The 18460-nt window shown below is 35.0% G+C and overlaps 1 protein-coding gene across 1 annotated transcript; it reads left to right on the top strand.

The window, feature by feature from the left end:
* The first annotated feature begins 12769 nt into the window (after positions 1 to 12769).
* Positions 12770 to 17087, top strand: LOC111369671 (glucan endo-1,3-beta-glucosidase 13-like). Its single transcript, XM_022991278.1, has 4 exons — positions 12770 to 13239; positions 14701 to 15975; positions 16394 to 16424; positions 16528 to 17087. The coding sequence occupies exons 1-4, from the start codon at positions 13185 to 13187 to the stop codon at positions 16646 to 16648; spliced, it is 1482 nt and encodes a 493-aa protein (XP_022847046.1). The 5' UTR covers positions 12770 to 13184; the 3' UTR covers positions 16649 to 17087.
* Positions 17088 to 18460: the final 1373 nt, after the last annotated feature.

Raw genomic sequence — 18460 nt, forward strand, 5'->3', positions numbered from 1 at the left:
AAGAAGACAAATTAGTTGTTCATTAACGACAATGGCTGCTGTTACATCTAAAATTGGCAATGGCTATCAGTACGAGGTTACAAGAGGAAAGTTAATACGAAGTTACAAAAAAAAAAGTTAAGGCATTAGATGTCTTAATTACAATTCACCCCAGACCGAACAAATTCTTTCCCTAAGTCTCCCCCAATCCTCGCTCTGCTGAGAAGAAGTGACATTCAATTTAGCTACATAATCATCATCAACCTCCAGTTTCTTGTACTGCTCGACCAAAGACTTGGTTCGCTCAATTCCTTGGGAAGCATTACGCTTTTTAGCAACCATTCTCACCTTGTAGTCATCCATCTTTGCTTGAACCTCCTTCATCTGTGCAGCCAAACTGGTTATCAAAGAGTCTTCAATCATAATTTCGGAAGAGATTTCTTTCAATTCGTCCTCAGCTTTGTTGATCTCTCGAAGCAAAGACTCTCTTTCAGAGGCAGGGCGAAGATATTGAGTACGCTTAGCCTTCAGTCCAACATTCTTGGCCAGCAAAGAGAGGATATCAGAGTGGACAACTTTCAACGTCGTTTTAAAATCAGCAGAAATGTTGAGCGACGGAAGTGTCAGTGCTTGCACCAACTTCGCACCCAAATACTCAAGTTTATCCTTATGTTTGGCAGCACTAGCCTGACCGATGTCCATGTCCATGTCCATAAAAGATACATACTCAAATATCGACTGCTTGAGAAACTTCATGTCTTCCTCTGAAGAAGCAGAAGGACGACCGGTTAAAGCAGGGCGAGACGTCTTAACTTGCCCCCAGGAAGTGAACAAGTCCTGGATGGAACGCACAATCTCATCAGCATCCTGTAAAGAAAAATGCCAACATTGAAGGTTTTCACTACAGTAAACAAAGTGAAAATAAAAGTGAAGCAAAAGGTTACCTCACAGCAATCTTGAGGGGTGGCATATCACCAGTTGGCTCCACCACCTGTGGCCCCACAACCAGGGGAGACTTCCCCTTATTTGGGCGAGAAGACTCTGCCACAACGGGCAGACCCATGGGAGCTTCTACATGATTAAAGAAGCAACAAATCAGAAACCAATAGCACAAGCAAAGGTAAAACATCAAAAATGTACTACCTTCTAGTTCGACGTTTGGGAGGTCGGCGCCCTGGGAAGAATGTGGCTCGTCCATTGATTGTGATGAAGGTTCCGAGACTGAAGGTCTCTCTTTAAGCGTAGTCCCTTCATTAGTTGGTTTGGACGAAGCAGCTCCAGCAGAGGATGATGGAGCAGGTGCTGCCAACACCAAAGCCTTCAAAGGAGAGGCCGAACTTTTCTGAGAAATTCAAGAAAACCATTAGCACATAGAAAGGTATGCTTGTGAGTAAACAGAATTCAATTCAATTACCTTTCTCCTGATGATGAGAGGAGTATCATTATCATCATCATCATCATCATCCAAAATGGGAGACGCTGAAGCTGGCCGTTTGCGGCTTGGGGTGCTCTTCAGTGGGTTTGGCAAGTAGAGAAGTAGAGGGACGAACAGATTGTTTAGCACGAGCGGGGGAGGAAGGATTCCTAATGGACACAGGGGTGACCAAAATAGGAGAAGTGGAAGAAATGTTCGGCTGATCCAGTGAATGAAAAGCACGATTGACATCAATTGTAAACAATCTGCGCTTCACTGATGGCCTGAGTTGTTCAAAAAGGGGTGAACGGCACAGCTAGGATTGAAGGGGGCTAATGAAAAGTTACTCGTCAAAAGAATATTACGAGCATCTATAGCTTGTGCCTCTATCTTATTAATGGTGTGAAAGCGGTCTATCAAATTTTTTAAATAACAAGGGGGGAACAGGCCAAGTTTGGCCAAAACCAAGTTGACGTGCAAAAAATTGGGGAGCATATATTTCAACCCTAGCTTTGGCATTGGTTCTAGTTAAAATATCAAGGAACAACTCCCTCTCAGTCAAAAACTGAACCCAAACGAGTAGAGAGACGCTCGCACTGTCCAGGGTGGATGGAGGTTGCACATAATCTGGAGTTAAATGAGCAGGAAAGGGAAAGAAAGAAGGAATTGAATTTAAAGTATAAAAGAATGAAAAAATGTCCCTTCTGAACATATTTACAGGGTTCAATGGGTCAATGGCTAGCCCATAGCAGCTAGCAAAACGAAGGGACATAGATAGAGCACCAAGTGATGGAAAATAGGCTCTCAACTACAGTTGAGTGAACCAAAGAGGCCCACTGCCAGTGGGAGATGCATCATTCTTCAATTGAAATTGAAGAGAAGCCATGCCTCTATAGAGGGCAGTCAAAAAGAAGGAACACAAATTTAAAGGCCTACCACGCCCTAATTCGTGCGCTATGGGTAAATAGCTTATAGAAGGCTTCAAATTGGGCACACATAGAATATATTTACAAAGCCATATCTGAAGAAAGGCCACACGCTCAGCGTGGAAAGGCTCAGCGCTTGAGTGATTATGACAACTTTGCAAGCTTGAATAGGACTCGGTGAGTTTTTTGTCAAATTTTGGAGCAACACCAGAAATCAAAATAACAGGGAAAATGTTGTCGCCCAAAGGTGGAAGATTTATTAGGGCCCCAACATCCCTTAAAGTGATTGACATGGGACCAAGAGGGAAAACAAAAGTATTATATTTAGAAGACCAAAAACTTAAAGCAATAGGAAAAAGTGATGGGTCAAAAATTGGGGGTTGAAGAGAGATTTCTAATAAATCAGAAATTCTAGCACGATCAAAAATTGCCTTAGTAGGACAATGGCCCACAAGGCGAGCATGCCATCTACGGAAAACAACATCAGATTTAGCCCAAGTGCGAATACCTTTTTCGCGAATAGGCCTCAGCGGCAAAAAGTTCAAGAATAGAGGGCCTTTAGTACAAGGAAACAACTGGCCCACCGTCACTTGTTCGACGGCTTTGGCGTTGGTGAATGAAGGACCCAGATAGAACTCATTAAGTTCGGCATTGGCTGGTGCAAGAAAGTTCGGATTTACATAGGGCCGAGTGAGGATTTTCTGAAAATCATCGAAGCTAAAAGAGTCGTCAGATTGGGTTTGTGGAGCAGCCATTGGAAACGAAATACAGTTTTGTTAAGGTTTGCTCGAGAAACGTAGTAGAGAAGCGAGAAGATGAACAGTGGTATGGCAAAAAAGAAGCGCAAAATAATGATACGTGAGTTAGTGGTACAACGAAATGACGTGTCTTTTGGGTTTATAAGGGTTTGTAGCGTCGCACTTTTTTAGGCTATGGAAGGAAATAATGATTGAAATTTTTGGGAATTTCAAATGTTGTTGGGAAACACAAAGTAAATATGGCAAAGATTAATAATTGGTATTAATTCTGCCATATTAGGGGGTAATTGGTGACACACTAAAAGTGCAATCCAAATCAAATAACCCAAAGAATGAAGCCCAACTGAAAAATTCAGGATAAAGGCCCAAATAGAGTTACTAATGAATGCAGTGGAGGCCCACGAACACGGTAACACCATCGCTCAAGGTTGCAAGACGCCCAAAATCTGAGCGAATGAAGTGCCTTACAGTCGCCCAGAGCTATGACCCTGTTCTTGCCCAAACCTTCGAATCGCCCAGGATCTTAGCAAACATAAGATGTTATGGTTATCCAGAAGTGCAGTTATTGAAGCAGTTATCAAGTAACCTTATCACGTTCCACGATTCAAGGAGTTCAGTTGAAGACGGTTGAACGACAAAGAGTAGTGTCAGCAGTTAGAGAAGACAGTTCCACGACACGATAGCCACCATAAAGGAAGTGGGTAGTTATAAAATAATCAAGCAGTTTCTAAGCGGTTGATCATGAAGAAATCATCAAGGGAATATAAAAGGAAGAGAAGACATAGAGCAAAAAGACCCCAAATCAAATACTCTCAAACATAGAATATGAAATTTCAATTTCTTAGTTTAAACTTAAACATTTCTTTTCAGTACTCGTGTGCTTGCGCCCCTTGGAAGCATTCTGTTTAGTTCCAATTGTAAAGTCATCGCCAATAAAACATCCATTTTTGGGATTTTGTCTCAAGAGATTTGTTCCTTACACAATCATCTGATCCTTTTTTTAATGTTAGCGACTACTCGCGCGAAACAGGTTGCTTAAACTGTATGTCTTTGGGTATGTAAGTATGAAGAAGAGAACACTGTGAAAATTATATGAAGAAGAGGCTTGTTTGAAAAAAATTGAACTAAGAAGAGGATTCTGTGAAAAATTGTATGTACAAGAGGAATAAAAAATTGAAAAGAAGAAAATATGTTAACATAGATTTGAGAACAGAACATATTAATATTAGTATAGATATCTCAAAATTTTATTCGTTATTCCACAACTACAATAAACTCATGGATATACCCTTCGTTGACAGTCATATAAATGTAAACATCTTTAATGGTTTTGGTCAAGATTGAAAAGATAAAACTGAGGCGATGGCAAGGATTTTAGAAGTGGGATCTCTGATAGCAATAATTATAGTCACTAGATTAATTCTGCAAGGAGAGGCAAGGATTGATCTGCGTTACACATGGCTCTCCTTAGCTGCCATAGTAAGAAAATCTGTACTGACTAGTAGGAAGAATGTCTGTGTTCCATTTTCGGGTATGATCTAAAACGAAGAAGCAGCATGGGACCTGTGAATAGGATTAGCACACCATCTTGTAGTCAAATTTTTATTTTCGTCTTTTATTATCTATATTGACTAAGAGAGAAAACAATAAAATGCAAAAATAGAACGTATACGAGTATAAATTTTCCTAGATTATCTTGTTCTTTTTAATTGTCATTATCACTATATTATAACATTGTTAGACAAGTTTTCCATTAAAGATTCTGCTGAAGAAATGGACCCAAACAACACATCCAAATACTCGTTGATTCATTAGAATATCGAGGATTGGAAATAAAATATTTGTTGATTCTCACGCAATATTGAATAATTGATTTTATCGACAAACACGACAATTCAGTACATGAATACTGAGAATTGGATCATATAATTGGACAAAATCTCACAATTTTATTTGTCTTTTAGTCAAAATAAAACCAACAAAAGCACTAATGTGTGCGGCCACTATAACCTAGATTCCAATTCTACTTCAAATTGCTTCATAGTCCCATAACTCCTAACAAACGATAGATTTTACCATAATTGAATAAATAAAAAATTAACTAAATAAAGTACAAAAATCGATTAAAACTTGTTCTCCTTTTTGTCGTGTACTTCATCAAATAAGAAGAACAACTTGCTTGTTAATTTTATATAACAAGAGAGAGTTTCTACTTGATTAAAAACAATTCATTAGGTTATCTTTGAACCTTCTTTGGTGCCTCTCTTATACTCCAAAACCCCAAAAACCGATCGTCAAATTTGTAGCGTCCCATTAAATTACGTTAAATTATGACAAATAAAATCTTAAGTTGTTCACCACCCTTCTATGAAAGTCCCTTTCATTTTTCATCAAACAATGTACACCTGCAATTTTCATAATGGGTGGCATAGCCATTTGAATATTGGTTATTTTTTTTGGAACTATTCTGAACCATGACATCGTAATTATAAAAAAAAAAATGGATATATGTCCTCGAACCAAAGAAGAAGAGCCCAAGAAGGAAAAGAAGAACAAGATAGAACCTCAACAAGTGGTAAGCACAGCAAAGTTACATGCTAAAGACTATATTATCCGTCAGTGTGTTTGTTATTTGGCGCCCCACAGTACAGTTGAAAATTGTCACCTGCTATGTCGGCTGCTAGGTCCGTTAAATAAGTTTTATAAACTATTTTTTTTGTTCTTGCTCGTCTTGAAGTTGTATCTCATTGATGCAAACCCAATGTTGTTCAGGATGTATAAATTCATCTTATATCGATGATGTTTCCATGACAGTAAGATTTTGGGATGTATATAGAACTAATAAAGTATGTATGAAGCAAAATTTGATATTTACTCTCCATAATCCTTTGACTATAACTAGATCATCAAATAAATTCTATCACCACTGGATCCTCTGCAATTTGTATTTCCTGCAATTTTTTTTTTAAAAAAAAAAGAAAAGAAAAATAACAAAATTTTGATAGTTCTATGAAGAAATAACCATCGCAGAGATCAAATCCCAAATGAAGCTAAAATTTGAAAACTAGAGAAAGAAAGACGGGGCAAGTTAGAAGATCAAAAAAAGTAAGGGAGTAAGGGTATTTTGATGGATAAAATTAGTTGCAGAAACCTTTTTCAAATAATAAAATACAGAAAGTGGCTTGACTCGTGATAGCCCAATATTCTGAAATGAAATTGTCCGTCGTTAATTGCTTTAACTCTTTGGACAATTACTCGTAAGATATATACATGGATCGAATCATTTGTGTAGCAATCATAAGTGATTTCTAGAACCCTCAAATTTTGCTCCAAATCAATATTTGAGTAAAATAATTTTTAGAATCATTCATCTATATATAAACTCAAGAGAAACATTGATATGAATTAAGATTGTATTGCAGCAAAAAACTCACAATGTATCAAAAATGCAAGCACCAGAATTTATTTCACTTGATGGTTATTTCAATTATTCCCAAAAAATTCTCATTACCTTCTACATAAAGTTTCTCATTATTTGTATGAAATGCAAAATTATTCTTACTAAGGAAGCAAACAATAGAAACTATACTCATAAAAGCTTCTCTTCAGTGATCTCTATCTTTGTTAATTTGATCATGCATAACTCAATCAATTATTAAGGTCCCGTTTGACACACATTAATGTAAAAATGAAAATGAAAATATAGTCGTTATGAGCCCTACACAAGAGAAAGAAAGTCAAATATGGCGGTTCAATGTGATGGATAACGGTCATATTTTTCATTTTAATGTACAAATAATGGGAAACAAATGGGGGCTAAATTCTTTTATAATCTCCTTTCAAATTAAATTGATCTTCTCATGTTATTCAGGTGCACGTTTCTTGTTTCATGGTTTTTAAGCCTAGATCTAACTTGCAACAAAAACAAATTACTTTATCCAATAAAACCAAGTAGACTAATCATTTTCTATTACTCTTCACACTATTTTATCTGAATTTTTTGTTATATTATTAGTAGCACTTGTAAAAAATTTATCCATCACTCCAACTTGAGATTGAATAAATTCTTGATTTTTTATTTTTATAATTTCTTTTGCTTTTCTCTCTCCATTGTTGGGTTTTTTTATACCCAATAAATCTAGACAATAATGTTAAATAGTGTCAGATTAGATTTCATAGGCTTTAGCCGATGATTGAAATATCTATTAACAGACTCGATTAATTAGTTCAAACCGAAAAACAATTTGAGGGTCGTTTAAAACAACTTAATATAGTTAATGTTGCTCACGGCCCATTTACTTCTTGGATGGCTCACTTTTGTGTTTCGACCCCTTTACAATTTGTTGGTCCATGAGCCCGCTATATTAGCCATTACCATTACACCCTAAAACTATACATATTGGCCTCATTGTTTGAAGAAGTCGTGTGTGTGCAATTGGAAGAAAGAGGTAGCCGACTTTTCTCTTGTTTTCTCTCTTGAAGTTGAAACCAGTCTTCCTCTATTCTTGGTTACACGTTGCAGCCACCCTATTGTGTTCTTTGTGAACACATTAAGTTGAGCAAACGAAGTAAGAACTGTTGTGAATTGGAGCCATACGTTGGGTGTGTTTAATAAAGTTGAGATTGGTATACTGAGCTCGAAATTCACCAATTGGAAGTCGATTTTCAACATCCATGTCTAGACGAATACTCCCTAATAGACATAATAAGTCAGTCCAAATATCAAAATCATTATAGGATCAAATTTAAAAGTAATGAAGAACAATAGAACCTGATTAATATATGAGAGAATTTTGTCTTTCAACTGCAAAAACTACTATGTAGTTACAGCATTATTATTATAATTTATTCAATGAAAAGAAGATTTTTCGAGAATTTACGTTCGAGCTCCTGGTGACAGGCTCCGACAATGTGAGAATTTTGAAGGAAGGAAATGTCCAACATAGGAAGGCTTGTGTTTAGACTTCCTCTTGAAAGAATGGACCTTAAACACTACTTTGGTTTCATTACAAAACTTTCAAAAAGGTTGGGCATGGTTTCCAGACAAAAGAAAATGCTATGTGTACACCTCATTGTGTACACAATGCATTACACCCCTCTCCACCCTAAGAAGTATATGCCGTCCATATATGATGAGGAAAAATGTTATGTGTCCACCTCATGGTGTACACAATGCATTACACCTCTCTCACATAGAGAGGGGTTCACGAATATTTTATTGTGTGTGGGCTCCCCTTCATATGAGGAAGGTGTAATGCTATGTGTACACTATAGCATTTTCCATTGACCAGGCCGGTTCTATATACCTCGAAAAATAGAATGTTGCAACATGATGTTATTCAGTTAAGAAATTACACCCACACAAATTTTTTATCTTTTCAGCTCAAAAATCTTATTTAAAATTTTTTTAATTAAAAATTCAGGTTTTAATTCAAATTTTTAGTGTTAATAAATAATATCATAAAATCAAATTAATCTACCTATTCACCCCAACCCTATTCTATCTCACCAAATTTTACTTCAAACCTTATTTATTTCCCTCATCTCTCCTCTCTCAAATATTTTCTTCCTCAACAAAGCCGCCAAAAAATGCCTCCGAAGTTGAAAAGCACCGCCGGAATACGTCGCGAGCAGCATTGTGATGCTGTACACAAAACATTGCGTGCAACGGAGTCATCGATCGCTGCGATGAAGCCGCACCGCGCACAATAGTTGCTGCGATAGCGGCTGCTGTAGCTGCTTCAGATTTCGAGCTATAATCACCACTGCGATGAAGCCACGAACAGCGATTGTGATGGTGAGGTGGTGGTAATGTTGGATCTGGTTTGTGCAATGAGAGCGTCTGCAGTTCGATAGGTGCTCTATGGTGCAATTCATTAATTGATAGCAGTTGGATGCGACGTTGATGGAGTGAAGCTTGGGACCTTGGTAGGGAGACCCCTTGGCCGGCTATTGGTTCAACGGTGGGTTGTCATGGTGGTGGTACAGGCGGTGGTATAGGTGGTGATGATGGTAATATAAGTGATAGTGGATCTAGTGGTGGCGGTGAGGTTTTGGTTGTTGGAGTGGTAGTGATGGTTTCCATATTTTGGTGTTATTGTGGGTTTGGGGTGGTTTTTGTTGGTGGTGCAGGTGGAGGTGCTAGCGGTGGTAATGGTCGTGGCCGCGATAGTGCCAGTTGTGGATAGGATGGCTATGGGGTGGTGGGAACGATTGTGACCAATTATTGGCTATTTTGTGATCGATAAATATTATGTGATCAGTAACTTGTAATCAGTAAAAAATATGATCTAAATATTTGAATGGGTGGTTTTTGTTGGTGGTGCAGGTGGAGGTGCTAGCGGTGGTAATGGTCGTGGCCGCGATAGTGCCAGTTGTGGATAGGATGGCTATGGGGTGGTGGGAACGATTGTGACCAATTATTGGCTATTTTGTGATCGATAAATATTATGTGATCAGTAACTTGTAATCAGTAAAAAATATGATCTAAATATTTGAATCGTGACTTGTAAAGTTTGTGATTTGTGACTGATAAATAAATTGTGATCAATAATTTTTTTGATTTATGATCCATGGATTAATTTTAATCTATAAAAAAATTTATTTGCAACCGTAAAATAATTTGTGACCTATAAAATTCTAATTCGTGATCGAAAAATAATTTTTAACCAATTAAATTCAATAATTTGTGACCAAATAGTATTTAATTGTGATCTTAATTTATTTAATTAACAAAATATATATTTAATTAATAATTTCATAAATAAAATTTAATTAATATCTAATTTTTGAAATTTTAAACCTTGCATCATAATTTTGAAATGGACCGTCCTAGATATGAAATTTTCCATTCTTTTGAAACAAATAAGGAAATGAAATAATTTTTGCCGTACTGAAACAACGAGTTGTAAAAGATGCAATTGAGGGAGAATTCAACACTTGTCAATTCATAGTGACCGTTCGTGCTAGCTCCATTGAAAAGTTGTTTTTCCCCCATATATTGGACAGCCATTGAACGACCATGCATACTCGCCTGGATCTGTCCTAACTCGCGAATCCATCACCGGATGCAACATGATATAATATCCAATAATTTGTTAGAGCATTCAATCATGACGTTGACATTTAAATCTTGTATTATAAAGATAAATCATGTAAAGGCATTTTATAACATATGCTTAGCAACGAATTCCAAGTAAAAACATGTAGAAACAAGTTACAATGTTGCAGAAAAATTCTTTTTTGTAATATGATCCATCTGAAAATAACATTTATACAATAAGATGAATAAAGTAAGTTAAAACATATAACATTCATATGTTTTAAGTACCATTCAGAAAGTTGCAACAGAGTTTAAACACAAATCCAGACAATCTATTTATTTCAGTATTGCGACACAAATTATGGATATAAGTTTCGATTCCAGGCTCCGAATTTTCTTTGACGTGTATGAATCATTAGTTAATTAATTATAAATTTTTAGTTTAAATAAATTATTGAATCACAGACAATCACTTGAAGCTACAGTTGTATGAAGGGAAGGGTACGTTATTATTTATATCTAACCAATTGGATTAATTACTTCTAAAAGTTCACATCAATGAACAAGATATTGAGGAATTGTTCATACGTAAAATCATAATTATAGATACGGGCCTTTATTGATAGGGAAATACATTAGTAATTCAACAAGATTTTTCATCAATTTCTACAATCTATTTTCTTCTATTTCTTTCCAATTTATATACCACCAAACCAATTTCATTCACAGTAGGTGTTATGATTAAAGTCATTTAGGATTTTAAATTTCGATGTTTTATAAGTGAATTTTGACCAACTGTTGTTTTACTAAGATTTTAAATACAAAAAGAGGAAAATAAGAAAAAGATGCAAAGAACTGATGGGTGACATTATGTCTCCGTGCAATATGTCTGGGAAAATTCCTCAAATACAAAGATTCTTTCACAAATTTCTACAGGTTGTAGGCAAATTTTATTTATTTATTTATTATTATTATTATTATTATTATTATTATTTTTTTTTTTTTTTGTCATATGCCAATCAATCAATGTCATATGGAACCTTATAAAGTTTTATAGCATTACTCATATATCAACTTGATGGAAATTTATATTTAAATGTCCATGTGATATGCACATGATGTCACGTGACAGGCACATGACGTCTGTTTAAAAGAGTAAATTGTGAAAAAAGAAGCAACATTTAGCCCTTGTTAGGTGAGAAATTAAAATTATATCTTCAGTAAATTTTTTAAAAGTTGACGAAATGTATGATTAAAAAGTTGTAAATTCTATAAAATATATGGTTAAAATTATTGTATCTTTGACTTAAATTAAAAGCTCATTTATTATTGTTATTATTTTTTTAGGTACTTTTTGTTTCTTCTATGTATCAAATCAGTATTAGTTTTTTAGCCTCCCAGCTCCATTCCTATTTCACTTGCAGGGGTGGATTTAGGGGGCGACCACCCTAACTGAATTCGTCGAGGAGAATTTTTTTTGCTAATAATAGATAGAATTTTTAGATAATATATTTGATAATTCATATTAATAACAAATATTTTTTATAGATCAGGTGGTTAGCCCTTTCATTATTGAATTAAAGGTCTTGTGTTCAAATATTTTCAAGAGCAATATTTTTTTATAATTTTTGCATTAAACAAAATTTACCAAAACAAATGCAAAAAATGTAATTCAAACCTACTACCTTCCTTAAACATATTGACCATTTTATCATCATGGCACTTATTAATTTTTAACATATAATGTAACAAAATAATATATGTTCAATTTTACTGGTTTAATGCAAGTGGAAACATTAAAATCGATGTTTTGTCTTTCTTCTTGATATGCTTTTTTTTTCTTTTTTCTTTTTTCTTTTTTTTTCCCTCTAATCAATTATTTTGAGAATTTGGTCAATTAATGGTTGATGAATTTGTAGGAAAATTGACCTTAGTCTAATCCGTACAAATTTTTGAATATTATTTAATTAAATATTAATAAACAACCTCACTATCGCGGAATTTGACCGTCGATAGTAAGCTTTCAATGCTCGTGATCCGCCCCAACTGAACTCGACCCTTGAATTCGTCTCCCTTCACGTGTTTATTTCATAAACGTTTAACGTACAAAATATACATTCTTTCTTTAGGTAGGAATATCACAAACATAATGTAAAATAATTTGGGGACATGGATAATGCACATAAAAAGTTAGAGAAATGAGTGTCAAAAAATTGAAATCAAGGAATTCATTCTAATAATAGTAACATTCTTCAAATAAATAAAGTTAACCCCCATTTGGGCCCATTATTTGGGGTTATAATTTTTGAAATAATTTTTTTAAATAATGTATGGTTGAAAAAAAATGAAAATTTTTCAATTTATGTGTAATATTATTTTAGTAAAAATTGTGTGATTGAAAATAATAAAGAAAAATTATAGTGTGAAATAATGGAGGCCAAATGCGAGTTAAATTTGGAATTTTTTTTTTTTACCTTCATGAAATTAGGTTTATTTTTTGTTGTGTTCCCTAGAATCTAGGATTCTAGATTGCCTTTATTGTAGGTGAGAATTCAATGAGAAAAAGAAAAAAAAAAAAAAAAAAAAAAAAAAAAGTAGGAACGGTTTCCCCCAGCAATTCTCTCATAATCTTGACCGTTGATCTTGGCTTGAAGCAATCTATCCATTATCGTATTTGGGAATGTTTGTGGAGAAGAGAGTACAGTAATCCAGACAGGACATCCCAATATTCGCCAAATAGCTTAAAGGCAGCGTAATCGAGACAAAATTTATAAACTCCATTTGATAAAACTTCCCTCAGGTCCGAACCAAACATAACAAACATAACCTTGCTGACACATTCTGCCCGACGCACGTACAAAGACCCCGAAACTTGACCCCTTTTCGAGAGGCCCTCTTCTCCAGAAAGAGACGTTGTAATTGCTAGAAAAAGGACGTTGCAGAAAAATAAAGTTTTGCTTTCAAAATCTGAAGAATAATAGTGCAAATTCTAGTACAAAGTTTGAATTTTTCATAGAGGAAGAGAGGAGGAAGATTATTCATTCAGCTAAACTACTAGGGAGCTAATGGGAAGTGGATTCAGGCTCATCTTTGATTGTATTTTGCTGCTGATGCTTTTTGGTAAGTAACCACGTTCCATTAATGGTGTTTTACTGATTCAGGTCTTAAGTTATGAAGTATTTTTCGTATTTTCATGGAATTTTTTGTTTGAATTAGTAGTGTTCTTAGTCAAGGTTAATGTTAAATTTTTTACCTTAATTAAAACAAGTTAAGGTTATTATGACCCTATTTCTACCTTTGCTTCTTTTTTGGGCTTCTGATGAATGTTTCTATTCAAGATTTATAGTATTTTACCATGCTTTGTTTAGCTTAAACCAGCATTTTTCGCTTTGATTATCCTTTCTTGTTAGGTAAATCAAACTGCAACATTTTCTTTTGACATTTGGGTCTTTTCCTCCATTGTCTGTCGTTTAACTATGATCTAGCTTTATTAATAAAAATTAGAGTGCATGACAGCATGAGTTGGATGTATCTGTACAGCACATTATTGAGTAAATTACTCTACTGGATGTACTTTGCAGGGGCATAACGTGACAGTGTGTGTGTGTGTATGTAAGCATTCATGTCAAGTAGGGTATGATTCTCGTAAACTAGGTAGGACCGGGCCCTCCTAAACTAGGTAGGACCCAGATTAAGTGCCCATCAACAATATGGACATCATTGACATTGGTGGTTTGTGATCCTCCAATTCATCTATAGTGCCTAATTTGCACTCTTTGAAAGACCCTGCTAAGTTTGATAATTTGCATCTTCTTTTGAGGTTGAAGATGCTTGCTTTTGCTTCTTCAGTGTTGGTCGATATCTTTCAATTAACTCAAATTCCGTTGCACCGGTGGACCTGCTTATCAAACTGTCTCTAGGTTGCCTGTAATTCAATAAATACATGATTATCAGGCTGTTGGTTATAGAAGTGAATAATTTTTGGTCGGACTCATCCCACCCGAGGTATGGATAACAAGGCCACATTCACAATCTTCTACCTTTTGTCCCTATTTTACTTAGGGCATTTCAATTGGGTTTCTTAACCATCCCTTAAGCATACATCTTTGTGTCAGAATAACTGACTGTGACTTATTTGGTTGTGTTCCATCTGTTAGGAATGTGCATGCTAATCAAACTTGGAATGTTGAGATGGGCTCATAAGTTATCTCTCCTGGTGTTATAACTTAAAACCATTCATTGAGCTTTAAGTTTGTGCTCGGCATTGGGTATCATATTACCTATTAATATGTAGAAAAATATGGATCTTGGTGAACAATCATGAACATATGGTATATTCATTGAGCTTTAAGTTTGTGCTCGGCATTGGGTATCATATTACCTATTAATATGTAGAAAAATATGGATCTTGGTAAACAATCATGAACATATGGTATATGCACTCCTGTAATTCACAGATGAGAACAAACCTGTGCTCAAACATGCCTCTATAGCCTATAAATGATAAATGATTAGACGTGTAACAATATTTGTTTTGGCATTATGATTTACGCTGCTAAACCATTTCAACTTGTGTGATAGGTATCTGCCAGAGCAGCACTGTTGGAGTGTGCTATGGAAGAAATGCTGATGATCTACCTACTGCAGATAAAGTTGTACAACTTATCCAACTTCACAATATTAAAAATGTGAGAATATATGATTCCAACATCCAGATTCTCAAGGCATTTGCAAACACTGGAATTGAGCTCATGATTGGGATCTCCAACTTAGACTTGTTACCATTTGCTCAATTCCAATCTAATGCCGATACGTGGTTGAAAAATAGCATTCTTCCTTACTATCCTGCCACAAAAATCACGTATATTACTGTTGGTGCTGAAGTTACTGAAGCCCCCAACAATGTCTCGGCATTGGTAGTTCCTGCTATGCAAAACGTTTTCACAGCTCTAAGAAAAGCTGGCCTTCATAGGAAGATCAAAGTCTCGAGTACCCATTCTTTGGGTATTTTGTCCCGGTCATTTCCACCTTCTGCAGGGGCTTTTAACAGTAGCCATGCTTTCTTTCTAAGACCCATGTTGGAGTTTCTTGCTGAGCATCAGTCACCTTTTATGGTAGACATATACCCTTACTATGCATATAGAGATTCCTCCAGCAATGTGTCCCTGGACTATGCGCTATTCGAGTCATCTTCTGAAGTTATTGATCCAAACACGGGTTGGCTATATACAAATATGTTTGATGCCCAGATTGATGCAATTTATTTTGCCTTGATGGCCTTGAATTTCCGAACAATTAAAATTATGGTAACTGAGACCGGATGGCCTTCTAAGGGATCCCCCAAGGAGACTGCTGCTACTCCAGATAATGCACAAACTTACAATACTAATCTGATCCGTCATGTCATAAACGATACCGGTACTCCTGCAAAGCCAGGGGAGGAAATAGATGTTTATATATTTTCATTGTTCAATGAAAATAGGAAACCTGGTCTAGAATCTGAGAGAAACTGGGGCTTATTTTTCCCTGACCAGACAAGTGTTTATAACCTTGACTTCACAGGAAGAGGTTCTTTGGACACGACTACAGGTTCTAACATCACCAGTTCAAATGGAACGTCGTGGTGCATTGCATCACCTACTGCTTCTGAAGATGATTTAAGAAAAGGTCTTGATTGGGCTTGCAGTTCTGGAAATGTGGACTGCTCTGCTATTCAGCCTAGCCAGCCTTGCTTTGAGCCAGATAGCCTGGCATCTCATGCTTCCTATGCATTCAACAGTTACTACCAGCAGAATGGAGCTACTGATATTGCTTGCCGTTTTGGAGGAGCAGGGATCAGAACAAACAAGAATCCAAGTAAGTTATCTATATCCACTTTTCAGTAATGCAGTATGCGTTGTCATTATTTATCTGCTTACAAATTAATATCCTATTTACCAGTGTTAGTGTATATATAAAAATTACAGTATTAACCCAGGTATAGACTTGGGGTATAGTACAAATCATATTGTAAAATTTTCTATGTGAAGTGGTTGATATGAAATTCTGTGGAAGATGAGTGTGTAACAACTTTTTCACACAAGGAGAATTGATAATGACTGTAATTACATTTAAGATCTTTTGTCAGTAAAAGACTTGACAATTTAGGCCATGATCTTGTGATATTCATGAAATCGTCAAGAACATGTAACTGAGGAAAATGCGAGGGATCTTTGTCGGTCTTTTGTAGTACACATGAGAAATTAACTTAAACCTTCTTGTTCTGCTTGTGCAGGCTATGACAACTGTTTATATATGACACTTGGGTAAGTTAAATTATTCAACGAACCATTTCATTTGACATTTACATACTAGTGTTAAACTTGCCCCAAATTGATCTTTACTTGAGTTGCTTCACAAATTCCACAGGAGCAACAAAACTGCTGCGAGTAATGCAACAGTGAGTCCTTCAAGATCTTCATCCTCAGTAGAAAAAGTTTCCGTATGGATTCCAGGTTGTTTGCTGATGGCTTTCCTTCCATTTCTCTAAATCCTCAGACGTTTTTGCCCTAGACAGAATTGTCTTTTGGAAGTAGATTATTTTTTGCAGATAAGATTAGAATCCCTCTTGACAAACAAGGAATGAACCTTCAAATGTGATTATGTATTTTAAAGTTGCATGTTGAGATTGTATAGCAATTAGCCCTCTAAATTTTGAAAATCCATTACCCCTCCCCCAAAGCAAATGGGATAGATATTAGATATTTTATTCTCTTGGGGAGAGAGGGCACACGAAAATCCAAGCTGAAAGCTCAAGTTTGAGTAATGACTGAACTCTCTGTTGGATACTTGTTTGCAAGTCTAGCTAAACCCCAAATTTAAGCCAAATTTGATATTTTGAACTGCAATCTTTCTTGGGTTGTCAATTCCAATTCCATTATACTTGTTTGAGATATGAAAGATTGTAAAGAATAATCTTTATTATATTTTCTCAATTGTTTAAGATTATTTTCCTTAATAGTTGATTGTTTGATTATCACGTAATTTTTCCTTTTAGAATTATTTGTAAACCAATAAATAGGGTCTTTTACTTTGTGATAGAAACACAAATTTATTATCTCCAATTTATATATTTTAATATGTTATCGAAGCGGGTTAAATTTTTTTTGGATTAAACTTGTAGGATTTCATTTTTAGGCGAGTGGCATCATGCTGCTCATCCGGTCAAGTTTTATTGTGTTTGATTAGATATCCTCATCTAGCCAAAATCTTTTTCTTTTTTATATATTCTGTTCATATTCTGTATAGTCAAGTCTTTTGTTTTTGTCTTTTTTCTTGATTTAATTTGAATTTGGACTCTAGATTAATTCAAATCCCATTGGATGTTGGCTATTCTTGTTATTTCTTCTTGGGGAGTTGATTTTCGAGAATTATCGCGCTGTTTTTTCATCAAATTTAGCTCTCGATTGGCTCTCATTCTATTTTATTTTTTTCTCTTTTATTTTCAACCACAATCTTTCATAAAATAATATTACATGTAAATTGAAAATTTTTCATTTTTTTTTCAATTATACATTCTTCAAAAAAACACTATTTCAAACATTAAAAAAAAAAAAAGGGCAAATGGGGGCTTATTTCCATTACACATGTTGTATTAGCCTCGTGCGCTAGGGTTCCTATTTTATCACTATTTTCTTTATCTAGTAAGTGTAGTACTAATATTACCCAAGAATTTTTGAAGTGCTACTATTAAACATTGTCTATTTTTGCCTATTTGGTTATTTTGATGCCTCTTGTTTTGACCTTGTTCGTTGTACTTGTGAGTTTTTCCTTCAAGTCTTGGTGATGGAGTGGTTAGATTGGTGGATAATGTACTTTTTCTTAACAACTTTTCATTCTTTGTTTAGCTTGATTGGCATACAAGCAATTTTGAATTATTATTCAATCCTTTAAAGAGAGATTAGATTGGATCAATTTAATTTTCAAATTCAATTTGATTGTCACTACACCTTATTGAGTTTGAAGGAGGGTGTTGGAGATATGAAAATATTGTAAAGAATAATTTGTATGATATTTTTTCAATTGCGTGAGATTATTTTCCTTAATAATTATTAGATTATGGACAATGTCATTTGTACAATATTTTTGACAATGTTGTATGTGTCAAAAAAGTATTAATTGGAAAGATAAATTGTTTTTTAAACTGTCCAATGATAACATGACTCGTGACATGTTGTCAACAATGTTGTAAAAAAGATTTTACATAAAGCATGATTGGGGTGTGATTGATTATTTTACATTAATTCATTTTTTTTTTCAAAATTATTTGTAACCCTGTAAATACTTAAATAGGATCTTTTAC

This window comes from Olea europaea, chromosome 2 (assembly GCF_002742605.1).
Source record: "Olea europaea var. sylvestris chromosome 2, O_europaea_v1, whole genome shotgun sequence".
NCBI lineage: Eukaryota > Viridiplantae > Streptophyta > Magnoliopsida > Lamiales > Oleaceae > Olea > Olea europaea.